The 13,232-nt window shown below is 42.0% G+C and overlaps 1 protein-coding gene across 5 annotated transcripts in view; it reads left to right on the plus strand.

Moving 5' to 3' along the window:
- The window catches only part of LOC128649526 (transducin-like enhancer protein 1), an 85,147-nt gene that overhangs the window by 29,409 nt on the left and 42,506 nt on the right, over window positions 1-13,232 (plus strand). For all 5 annotated transcript variants that reach the window (XM_053702855.1, XM_053702859.1, XM_053702858.1 and 2 more), the window contains 3 exons: window positions 8,160-8,292; window positions 8,377-8,546; window positions 8,674-8,744. In XM_053702855.1, the coding sequence (XP_053558830.1) occupies window positions 8,160-8,292; window positions 8,377-8,546; window positions 8,674-8,744 (374 nt within the window). The remainder of the gene's footprint in view (window positions 1-8,159; window positions 8,293-8,376; window positions 8,547-8,673; window positions 8,745-13,232) is intronic.

Raw genomic sequence — 13,232 nt, forward strand, 5'->3', positions numbered from 1 at the left:
CTGCTTGTTGTTATACACTCGGGTCCATGTCAGAGGCGTCGCTGCAAGACTGTCACACTTAAAGTGACGGTAAACTCTCCCCTTTTTAAAATCAGATCTGGAATGTAAGCTCTCTTTTAGATGGAGTTTTATTCATCATGTGCAATGAAGATGCGCTATAACTTAGTTATTAATATAGATATGAAATTCAAATACCCCACCTTACACCACCCACTTCAAAAGTCAATTTTCCTGTCAGCTAAATGATTGAATTACTCTCCAATCAATGCTCTAGCTACAACAAAAGTGCCTTATGGGGAGAGCACTGATTGGACAACAATTCAATCTGTTAGCTCACAGAAAACTTTACTTTTGAAGTGGGCGGAGGAGCATGCTGTATTTGAATTTCATATCTATATTAAAAAGCATGTTATACTGCATCTTCATTACAGCTAATGAATTAAACTCCATCTAAAATAGCGCTTACATTCCAGATCTGTTTTTTAAAAGGGGAGAGTTTCACCATCACTTTAAGAGGCTGTGCCTGTTACACAGCATGGATCCTGGAGGTAATATATATATATATATATATATATATATATATATATATATATATATATATATATATATATATATATATATATATATATATATATATATATATATATATATATATTTATTTATTATTATTTTATTTATTATTATTTTATTTATTATTATTTTTTTCTGGATACGGAACCCATACGTTTGGATTCTTCACTACTCGTTGCGCTATATATATATATATATATATATATATATATATATATATATATATATATATATTACATACACTTTTTGCTATACAGGGTCACAGTGTGGCTACTTTATGCCTCGATAGGATCAAGGGTTAATATCTCCTTCAGGGAGATTATTTGAACAGCAAGGGGTTATTTATAACTGCTTTTATGTGTGAGCTTTTTTGGGCTCATAGACTGTGTGCTTTTGGCTTGGAACAAACAGGTTTCACTTTCGCTTTGGTGTGTTGCGCAGCTCATAATTGCTTGGCGCCTTTTTCATAGCAGGGGAAGTCCTGTCCTACGCACTACATGACTGGGTGTGATCTCTGTTTTTCCTACGATCTTGCTGCAAATTTTGCTCTTGAGGAGAGCTTTTTCTCTGTTAGCTGTCTGGGTCTAGGAGGTGGTGAGTGCCCCAGCCATTTGGATTATAAAGGTGCCGTTTTTTTGAATAAAGTGTTTACTTTTTGTCTGTCCTTCTGGGAATATATCCATAGCTATGGAGGACTCTGATATTACGTTAGAAGGTTACGCTCCTTCTGTACTGGTTAATAATTCCTGTTTATATTGTGAGGAGGCCGTGATTAGCCCGCCTGCTCAATTTTGTTCCATTTGCCTAAGCACTGTTTTAAAGTCTTAAGAAAATAGACAAGCCTGCTAATACTCGTAGCGCTATTAGCCCATCTGAGCCGTCTACCTCTCAGGAATCTGGGTCCCGAGAGATTACTACCCTACCAGCTCCACATGCAGTTCCCCGCGTCAACTAATCCTCCTTCTGGAGAGTGCCTTACCTCGCTCTAACAAACGCAAAACAAAGGTTAAACGTAGTTCTCCTGACCTAGAGTCATCTAAATATTTGTCGGATTTAGCTATGTCACAGCTTTCCGAGTTAAACGCTGTAGCTTCAGAGGGTGAACATTCTGAGTTGAAGACTTCAGTTTCTAAACCTCCTTCAGGGGAGGAACCTTCCTTTTTAGATTTAAAATTGAGCATCTGCGTTTTTTTATTAAAGGAGTTTCCGTCTACGATAGATTCCTATCAGGAAGGTCCCTCTGACTTTTCCTGTGCCAGTTAAGATAGTGATCATTATTACTATCGAATAGGAACTTCTTTTTCCCCATCGTTTACTTTTAAAAAATGATTCCCGGTCCCTGACCCTCAATTTAGACTTATGGGGTTCCATCCCTATGCTGGCTAAGTAATACTACTATACCTCTGGAGGATAGTTCCTCTTTTAGAGCCTATGGATAAGAAAATGGAAACCTTTCTGAGGAAGGGGGTTTTTATTTCAACTGGTGGCAGCTGTAGCCATGGTTGCTGGAGCAGCTACCTACTAGTGCGTCACTCTGTCGGAGCTCATTGAGGTGAAGACTACCCTTTAGGATATTCAGGAGAGAATTAAGGCTCTGAGAATTGCTAACTCCATCTGTGATGCGAACATGCAGATTATTCACATAACTGCAACAGCTTCTGGCTTTACAGTCCTAGCCGCCGGGCTCTCTGGTTGAAGTCTTGGTCTGTGTATATGACTTCTAAATCTAGACTCGTTTCTCTTCCTTTCAAGGGGAAGATTTTATTTGGTCCAGGACTGTACTCCGTTATTTCTACGTTTACCGGAGGAAAGGGTGCCTTCCTACAACAGGACAAGAAAAATAGGCCTAAGGGATGGCAATTGTCTAATTTTCGTTCAAATCACGTGACAAATCACTAATTTTCGTGACAAATCACGACAGCAATCCTCCTCCAAGTCTGAGCAGCCCAAGAGTACTTGGAAGCAGACTCAGTCCTGGAATAAGTCCAAACAGACTAAGAAGCCGAGAATAAATCGTCATGAAGGGGCGGCCCCCGATCCAGGATCGGGTTGAGTAGGGGCAGACTGTTTCTTTTTTTTTTTTTTAGACGCTTGGTTCCAGGATGTACAGGATCCTTGGGTCCTGGAGGTTGTATCTCAGGGATACAGGATAGGATTCAAGTCTCATCTGCCCAGGGGCAGGTGCCTTTCCTCCAGTCTGTCTACAAGACCAGAAAAGAGGGCTGTCTCTTAGGTTGCGTATGGGATCTCTCCTCTCTAGAAGTAATTGTCCCGGTACCTACAACAGAAAGAGGTTTGGGTTTTTTATTCAAACCTTTTCGTGGCCCCAAAGAAGGAGGAAACTTTTCGTCCAATTCTGGACCTAAAGTGCCTAAACAAGTGTTCCCTCTTTCAAGATGGAAACAATACGGTCAATCCTTCCTCTGGATCAGGAAGGGCAGTTAATGACCACAATAGACGTGCAGGATGCAAACCTTCACGTCCAGATACACAGGGAACATTTTCAGTTCCTGAGGTTTGCCTTTCTGGACCAGCACTTCCAGTTCATAGCTCTTCCATTTGGCCTAGCTACTGCTCCAAGGATATTTTCGAAGGTTGCCAGAACACAAGGTATTGCAGTAGCACCTTACCTGGATGATAACTTGGTACAGGCACCACTTTTTTGTCTAGCGGAAGAACATTCAGAGTCCCTCCTCAATCTTCTTCAATCATATGGATGGAAGATAAACTTGGAAAAGAGTTCTCTTACTCCAAGTACAAGGGTAAATTTCCTGGGGACAATAATAGACTCCATAACAATGAGAATATTCCTTACAGATCAGAGACGTTGCACGGTAACTTCTGCATGTCTTTCCCCCCAGGCCTCCTTGAGACCCTCAGTGGCTCAGTGTATGGATGTGATTGTACTCATCGTGTCCTGTATGGACATCATTCCTTTTGCCAGATTCCATCTCGGATCCTTACAGCTATGCATGCTGAGACAATGGAACAGCAACCATTCAGATCTGTCTCAACAGATCGTGCTGGACAACCTGTGGAGACTCGCTCTCTTGGTGGCTCTGTCTAGATTGTCTGTCCCAAGGCACATGCTTCTTGAGACCGTCCTGGGAGATTGTGACTACGGACGCAAGCCTTTCCGGCTGGGGAGCCGTTTGGGGTGCTAAGAAGGCACAAGGGCTGTGGACTCAGGAGTACTCTTTTCCGATCAATATATTGGAACTCTGGGCAATCTTCAATGCCTTTGCCCCTTCTGGGTTTGTCCAAGTTTATCAGATTCCAATTAGACAATATAACCTCGGTTGCCTACATCAACCATCAGGGGGGAACGAGAAGTTCCTTGGCGATGAGAAAAGTATCTGATACTAGAGTGGGCGGACACTCACCAATGTACGCTGTCAGCAATCCACATTCCGTCTGTGGACAACTGGCAAGCTGACTTCCTCAGCAGGCAATCCTTTCACCCAGGGGAATGGTCTCTCCACCCGAGGTGTTTGCTGAGATAGCAGCGAGTGGGGGACACCGGAGATAGATCTCATGACATCCCGCCTCAATACCAAGCTACCCAGGTATGTGTCGAGGGATCCTAAGACGGAACTGATAGATGCCCTATCAGTACCATGGAGGTTCAGACTCTTATATCTTTCTCCTCCATTACCGCTTCTCCCTTGTGTGGTGACTCTCATCAAGCAGGAGCAAGCATCAGTGATTCTGATTGCTCTGTCGTTGCCTTGAGGGACGTGGTTTGCGGATCTGGTGGGGATGCCATAATCTCCTCAGTGGAGGTTACCTTGTTGCAGAGATCTGCTGATACAGGGTCCCTTCGTTCATCAAAATCTAGATTGGCTTTTCCTGACATAAGGTTAAGGTTGCCAGAATTTTATCTTTTCTCCAGGATGGACTGTCCCTTCAGGGTATTTGCTAGTTCCCTAAAGAAACAGATATCGGCCCTGTCGGTGTTACTGCACAAAAGATTGGCTGAGCTTCCAGATGTGCAGTCCTTTAAGGTTCTGACTAGGATCAGACCTGGTGTTTTAAATTGTTATCTTGGAAGGTTCTTTTTTTGTTGGCTATTGCCTCTGCGCGCAGAGTTTCTCAGATTTCTGCTTTGCAATGTGACCCCCCTTATCTTTTTTTTTTTTCATGCTGATTATGCGGTTTTACGCACTAAATTAGGGTTCCTCCCTAAGGTGGTATCGGATCGTAACATTAATCAAGAGTTTGTGGTTCCTTGTGTCTTAAACTTTCTTAGCGAAGCAATGTTTACTTCACAATCTAGATGTGGGTTGTGCCTTAAAGTTCTGTCTTCAGGCTACTAAGGAATTCAAACAATCTTCTTCTTTGTGTGTCCTCTATACGGGGAAGCGTGAGGGGCAGAAGGCTACTACGAATTCTCTATCTTTCTGGTTGAGGAGTGTCATCCGCTTAGCTTATTAGACAAAGGGACGAGAGCCTCCTGAGAGCATAACGACTCATTCCACTAGAGCAGTGGCTTCTTCCTGGGCTTTTAAGAACAAAGTACAAATAAGCGGATAAAGGCGCTTAGACTTGTCCTCTATAAGCTCCTATTAAAACCAACCTTCCCTAGGCGGGTTAAAATTAATGAAAAACCTTAATATGTATAAATAGGGAATGCTCCACAAATTGGCAATAGAGGACTGGAGAATGATAAACATTACCAATTGTTTTAAATGTACAATGGTAATTTATTCTTAAAACAGATATAATTTTGGATTTATATAAATACACTGGGACGTCTCCCTTTAAAAATGAAATAAATTAAAAATTCCAAACAAATACTTTATTTTAACTTGGCACACAAAATGGGTTAAGTAAATCTAGAGTGAGGAAAAGTGACTACTGATAGTAAAGTGCTGGCATAGGCTCAATAAAGTGCTTTAGTGATAAGTGGTATAAAGTGCATAAGTGATAAATAGCCTCTTTACGCTTAGTGTTACGCTTAGAGTTCCTTTTCCTTTATTTTTCTATTATTTTTCTATTCTTTATTAAAAAAAAAAAAAGTACTGGTCCGTTGATGAAGTTAGTTATTAATCCATTAGAAACGTGAGAATTTGTACTGTATATTTTTTATTATAATGTATGTGACACCATTTCATTTTAATGTATTTTGGTTATATTAACCATTTCCCACAAGCCAATGCAACATGAAGAATGAAGGTTTCTATATATGCATTTATGGGTGATGTTATATAAATACAACAAAGGGAACATTCCACTTTAAGAAGAAATTGCATTAGAAAAAAGAAAATTTCACCTTAAAATGTTAAAGTTCCAACAACAAATGAATTCACAGAGATGGGCATTTAAAGAGAGACAAGGATGACCTGGAGTATGTTTTGATAAAGCTCTGCTAAAGGGTGAAACGCGTTAACATTTGACACCACAGGAGCACTAGCACTTTAATCCCCTACCTGAGGAGTCTAAATGCCTAGACGGAGGAAAAGGGGATCAGGATAGACTTTGTTCTGAAAGGCTGTTCACCAACTTGCTCTCACGCTGACAATTTTGAGCGTGCTACAGGATCACCATTCAGACGGACGAAAAGACAGACGTATTAGCACTGCTTGTGCTGGGATTAACGGTTGGAGTAAGGACGCCAAGTTGAAACAGTGGCGGTGAGTCCGTAAGTAGCCAAAAAACATCCCTGAATTTTTTGTGGCTTTTTGACATCCATTGAAAGAGACTTTAACATATAGAGATTACCCGGATAAAGCTGCAAGGGTAGCGAGGGGTCTCTTGATCAGTTACTAAAAGACTGTGCTTATTGACTAGATTTACTTTACTCAGAGGTCAATTTACCTATACTCTAAATACAAGGATTCAACAAAGGCACTTTAAAGACACATAAGAAAAATCGGCAGAATTTGCAACTGTTGCCATTGGCGTTTTAAATTGGAATATGTAATTCCCAATACATGTTTGTAGTATATTCATTGTAGCCTTTCTAGAGACATAGTGTCTAGACATTCAATTTTATTTTAGTAATTTTATTATAGCAACTATATTGTATTGTATCTATTCTTTAGAGATTGATTCATTTGTTATTAACCTGTATTTTGTGCAACTATTATTTGGCTAACACTAAGCGTAAAGAGGCTATTTATCACTTATGCACTTTATAACACTTATCACTAAAGTACTTTATTGAGCCTATGCCAGCACTTTACTATCAGTAGTCACTTTTCCTCACTCTATTTTAACTTAGCACACAAGTTGGGTTAAGTAAATCTAAAGTATTCGTTAGGAATTTTTAATTTATTTCATTTTTAAGGGAGACGTCCCAGTGTATTTATATAAATCCAAAATTATATCTGTTTGTTTTAAGAATAAATTACTATTGTACATTTTAAAACAATTGGTAATGTTTATCATTCTCCAGTCCTCTATTGCTCCTTTGTGGAGCGTTCCCTATTTATACATATTGAGGTCTTTTAAGAACAAAGCCTCAATGGTCCTCCTTACACACTTTTTCTAAATTTTACAAGTTTGATGTTTGCTTCGGCTGAAGCAGCTTTTGGGAGAAAAGTTTTGCAGGCTGTGGTGCCCTCAGAATAGGGCCCACCTCTTCTTTTTTTTTTTTTTCCTGTTCCCTCCCGTTAGTCATTCAGTGTCCTCTGGAGCTTGGGTATAGTTTTCCCAACAGTAAGGAATGATGTTGTGGACTCTCCCTGCCTTATGGAAGTAAAACCTAAATTCCTTTCCTTCCTGGCAGGGACATTCCACGAGCCCGCCCTTAATTTGTTTTAATGGGCGGCTCCCTTTTTATATTTCTTCTGGCTCCTTTATACCCTGATGTTTCTCCTACTTTTCCTTGTTCCCTCGGCAGAATGACTAGGGGAAGTGGGAGGGATATTTAAGCCTTTGGCTGGGGTGTCTTTGCCTCCTCCTGGTGGCCAAGTGTTGTATTTCCCAACAGTAAGGAATAAAGTCATGGACTCTCCCTGCCAGGAAGGAAAGGAATTTATCTGGTAAGCATAAATGTTTTTTTTAAAATTGTCATATATCTTCATACTCTTAATTCACAGCTTTATTATGTAAGTGATATGATTGTTTAATGTGTTTTCAGAGTCACAGACATACTTGACAGAATTAAATTCTTAAACACTTAGAGATGAGGAATTCTGTTCTCAGACTATATTTTAAGGGTTTGAAAGGAAACCTGCTCTTTATGGTAAATGATATTGGGCTCATAGGACTTGTTCCTGTTAAAGGGATATTTCAGTATAATATTAAAATGCTCTAATTTTGTTAGCTCAATTTATAATAAATGAATTCTGGTTGCTAACTTGCAGAGAGGCTAAACATACACTTACATGCCTATGCTTGTCCTGGTGATTGTGGCTATGTGCATATGCCACTAGTGATTGACTTAACAGCTGTGTCCCGCTCAGGAGCGGTAGTGAATTGTGGCTCTTGAGCGCAACTTTAAACTCTTAAGAGGGTATACGCAATTAAACAAGGAACATGTCTCTCTTCTACAGTAGGAAACAGTCATGAGTTTTTTTTCCTCCCCTTTTCCTTTGTGTTGAATAAAAGTGGTTGCCAGCTCTGTTTTCTTATTTCATTTACAGCATGTAGAAAAGGCTGGGACACCGGGGCTGAAGTCCAGCACTCCAAATTCTCAGAGCGATATGAGTACCCCTGGTCCAAGTGGGTCCAGTACACAGCAGTTCCGACCTGGTAAACAAACCATTGACCCTCTAGGTAAGCAGGTATAGGTTTATGCTGCATGAGGGTGTTACCCAATCTGTGTCCCCACAACTTACCTGCCTTTGTCTCCTCTCTCAGCTTTGGGGCTTCGTTCACAACTGGGTGCACAGGGTGCATATCCCGCAGCTTTCAGCATTGCTCACCCCTCTGTGAGTGGGGAGGGTGCTGGAGCTTATGCCGGTCTTCACCTCATGTCCCCACAAATAAACGGAGCCTCCACTGCTGGAACCTACGCACGGTCTTCTCTAGTAAGTACCACACTTTATGGTCATTCCTTAACTTGTTTGCTTGACAACTTTGGTGTAAAAAGAATTAAAAGCAAATTGAGGGATTAATAGGATAGCCCAACTTTTTGATATTTTTTTTTTTTCTCAGGTTGGTTATGACCCACATGCCCATATGAGAGGACTGGGAGCTGCCATGCCCGGAGCTGCATCTGGAAAGCCGTGAGTCTTTAGGAAACTGAGTGCAAAACACTTTGAGAACCACCATGATGTGTTAATATATTTGTATAAATATGCACTATATGACCAAAAGTATGTGGATACCTGACCATCACACCTGTATGAGCGGCTTGTACATCCCATTGCAAAATCATGGGCATTATAATGGATATGGACCCCCCCCCCTTTTTGTGGCTAAAACCATTTAATCTCTTCTGGGAAGGCTTTCCATAAGATTTTGTCTGGGAATTTGTGCCCATTCAGCCACAAGAGCATTTGTGAGGTCAGAAACTGATGTTGGATGAAAAGGTATGGCTTGCAATCAGTGTTGCAATTCATCCCAAGAGTGTTCAATATGTTTGAGGTCAGGGCTCTGCGCAGGCCACTCAAGATCCTCCACACCAAACTTGTCAAATCATGTCTTCATGGACCTTGCTTTGTGCACAGCGGCACAGTCCTACCCAAACTTTTGCCGCAAAGATGAAAGCACCTAATTTGTCTAAAATGTCTTTGTATACTGTAGCATTGAGATGAACTATAACTTAAGGGCCTTGCCAAAACCCTGAAAAACAGCCCCAGTCTAGCCAAAAAGTGAAGCGTGATTTATGTTTCACTACTCTAGAGTCCCGCAGTGACTTGCTTTACACCACTCCAGCCAAAGCTTGGCATTATGCTTGTTGATGTGAGGCTTGTGTACTGCTGCTTGGCTACGGAAACACTTCATGAAGCTCCTGAAGCACAGTTCTTGTGACGTTTCTTTCAGGGGCAATTTGGAACTCTAGTTGGTGATGTAACAGATGATAGACTATTTTTACTTGCTACACATTTCAGTGCACTGTGGCCTCGCTCTGTGAGTTTGTAAAGTCTACCACTTGGTGGCTGGGTTGTTCTAGATGCTTCAACTTCACAATAATATTACTTACAGTTGACTGGGGCAAATCTAGTAGGGCAGAAATTTCACAAAATAACTTGTGGCAAATGTTTTTTTTTATGCTTTATAATTAAGATTGTTTTGTTTGTTTTTTATCATATGAATTCTATATACATTATCTCACAAATCTCACATTTTTGTAAATATTTTATTATATCTTTTCATGTGACAACACTGAATAAATGACACTTTGCTACAATGTAAAGTAGTGCGTGTACAGCCTGTATAACACTGTAAATTTGCTGTCCCCTCAAAATAACTCGACACACAGCCATTAATGTCTAAACTGTTGGCAACAAAAGTGAGTACACCCCTAAGTGGAAATGTCCAAATTGGGCCCAAAGTGTCAATATTGTGTGTGGTCACATTATATTCCAGCACTGCCTTAACCCTCTTGGGCATGGAGTTCACCAGAGCTTCACAGGTTGCCACTGCAGTCCTCTTCCACTCCTCAATGATGACATCACAGAGCTGGTGGATGTTAGAGACCTTGCTCTCCCCCACATTCCGTTTGAGGATGCCCCACAGATGCTCAATAGGATTTAGGTCTGGAGACATGCTTGACCAGTCCATCACCTTTAACCTCAGCTTCTTTAGCAAGGCAGTGGTCGTCTTGGAGGTGTGTTTGGGGTTGTTATCATGTTGGAATACTGCCCTGCGGCCCAGTCTCCGAAGGGAGGGGATCATGCTCTGCTTCAGTTTGTCACAGTACATGTTGGCATTCATGGTTCCCTCAATGAACTGTAGCTCCCCAGTGCCGGCAGCACTCATGCAGGCCCAGACTATGACACTGCCACCACCATGCTTGACTGTAGGCAAGACACACTTGTCTTTGTACTCCTCACCTGGTTGCCGCCATACACGCTTGACACTGTCTGAACCAAATAAGTTTATCTTGGTCTCATCGGACCACAGGACATGGCTCCAGTAATGCATGTCCTTAGTCTGCTTGTCTTCAGCAAACTGTTTGCGTGCTTTCTTGTGCATCATTATTAGAAGAGGCTTCCTTCTAGGATGACAGCCATGCAGACCTATTTGATGCAGTCTGCGGTGTATGGTCTAAGCACTGACAGGCTGACCCCCCACCCCTTCAACCTCTGCAGCAATGCTGGCAGCACTCATACGTATATTTCCCAAAGGCAACCTCTGGATATGACGCTGAGCATGTGCACTCCACTTCTTTGGTCGACCATGGCGAGGCCTGTTCTGAGTGGAACCTGTCCTGTGAAACCGCTGATTGGTCTTGCCCACCGTGCTGCAGCTCAGTTTCAGGGTCTTGGAAATCTTATTATAGCCTAGGCCATCTTTATGCAGAGCAACAATTCTTTTTCTTTTACAAGATATGACGAGTCCACGGATTTCATCCTTATAGGATATCGCCTCCTGGTCAGCAGGAGGAGGCAAAGAGCTCCACAGCAGAGCTGCATAAATAGCTCCTCCCTTCCTCCCCAACCCAGTTATTCTCTTTGCCTGTGTTAGTGATAGGACGAGGTAAAGTGAGGTGTTTTAGATTATTCAATCAAGAGTTTATTTTTAAATGGTGCCAATGTGTACTGTTTTACTATAGAGCAGCCTCTGCAAGTTATAGCCTCATGGCTATGGGAACTGGTGGGGTTTTAGCCTTGCTGTGCCTCCCATTATTGTGCTGCTCTGATGTGCTGGTCTTAGAGAAATTTTACTAAGATCCCTCTATCTTCACAGGACCTCAGGAGGAAGAGTGGACCTCTTGACACTGAGTTTTCATGCTGTTCCTCAGCATGGAGGTAGGTGCAGTTAGTTTTACTTCTGGAGCTCTGCAGCATATCCCAGATTTGACTGTGCTTTACTTTTGCTATCAGGGGTTACGTGTATTAAGGACTTCCCTGCTACAATATGTTACGCCTCATCTAGGTACAAGAATATGAGATCTAACATAAATTTATTCCCCTAACGTTCTAAGAGAGACTATGAAGTGTTGGGGTATGATGGGCTAGACACTGTATAATATGTGGCTGGTTGCGGTGACAATGGGCTTATCAGGCTGACGCTGGGGTACTCTACCGGAGGTCCTGTGTGTTTTTAACTTCATAATAGGCTCCGGTAAATGGCGGTTTTTGAGGAGTTTGTGTTTACGCCCACGATGGACGAGGCTCGATGTTCACGCGCTTCCGCGCAGTTACTTCTCCATTTGTTCTGGCTGGCAGCGTTCCTCACGGACCTTAAGTTCACTTGTTGTGAGAGCAATAAAATATACAAGTGGCCTTAGGACCGCCGTGCGAGGGGTGATCGGGTTGAGCACAGGGAGGCAGGTAGGAGCTGCGGCGAGGTGTCTGTTTTTTTCATATTTTTGGCCAGTTAGTCTGACGACACAGGGAGTGTGGATAAGATAACTAAGAACTTTTCTGTTTTTTTTAACCTATAAAGAGGGTTTGCGCATAGCGAATATTTAAAGACACAGTACTATAGTCTTTATTAGTATTTCTGCTTCTGTGACTGGACCAAGTTTGCTTGTTTTTTCTGTTACCACAGTTTAACATGGATGACATTGAGCAAAGTACATGTCCCATGTGTTTAGATGCCATTGTGGAACCCCCTGTCTGAGGGGGAACTGTCTGACTCAGGAAGTGCATTACCCCAGACAGACTCGGAGCGTCATGTCCTTAAGATTTAAACTTGAACACCTCTGCACGTTGCTACGAGAGGTTTTGGTGACTCTGCACGACTGTGACTCTATTGTGGTCCCTCCAGAGAAATTGAGTAAGATGGACAAATACTTAGAGGTCCCTTCTTATTCCGATTGTGTTTCTGGTTACTTAGAGAATTTCGGAAATTATCACAAGGAATGGGAGAGACCGGGTATCCCGTTCTCTCCTTCCCCATGTTAAGGAAAATGTATCCTATAGCTGACACCGTTCTGGACTCTTGGCAGACGGTCCCTAAGGTGGAGGGAGCTATCTCTACCCTGGCTAAGCATACGACTATCCCTATTGAGGACAGTTGTGCTTTCAAAGACCCTATGGATAAAAAGTTGGAGGGTCTTCTAAAAAAGCTTTATATTCATCAAGGGTTTCTATTGCAACAGATGTCCTGCATTGTAACAGTCACAATTGCGGCTGCCTTTTGGTCCCTTAAGACGGAGACTCCTTTAGAAGAAATAATGGATTAAAGCCCTTAAGCTGGCTAATTCTTTTATTACAGATGCCGCCTTTCAGATCGCCAAATTGGCGGCTAAGAATTCAGGATTTTCCATTTTAGCGAGCAGAGCCTTATGGTTAAAATCTTGGTCTGCGGATGTGTCCTCTATTCCAAAGCTCTTTGCGATTCCTTTCAAGGGTAAGACCCTGTTTGGGCCTGACTTGAAGGAGATCATTTCTGACATTACGGGAGGTAAAGGTCACCTCCTTCCTCAGGATAAAACAGCTAAACAAAGGGGACGACAAAATAATTTTCGTTCCTTTCGAAACTTTAAGGGAATTTCCTCTTCTGTTAAACAGGAAGGGAATTTTTCTCAAGCCAAACCCATCTGGAAACCTATCCAGGGTTGGAACAAGGGTAAACATCCCAAGAAGCCTGCCGCTGCT

This window comes from Bombina bombina, chromosome 2 (genome assembly GCF_027579735.1).
Source record: "Bombina bombina isolate aBomBom1 chromosome 2, aBomBom1.pri, whole genome shotgun sequence".
NCBI lineage: Eukaryota > Metazoa > Chordata > Amphibia > Anura > Bombinatoridae > Bombina > Bombina bombina.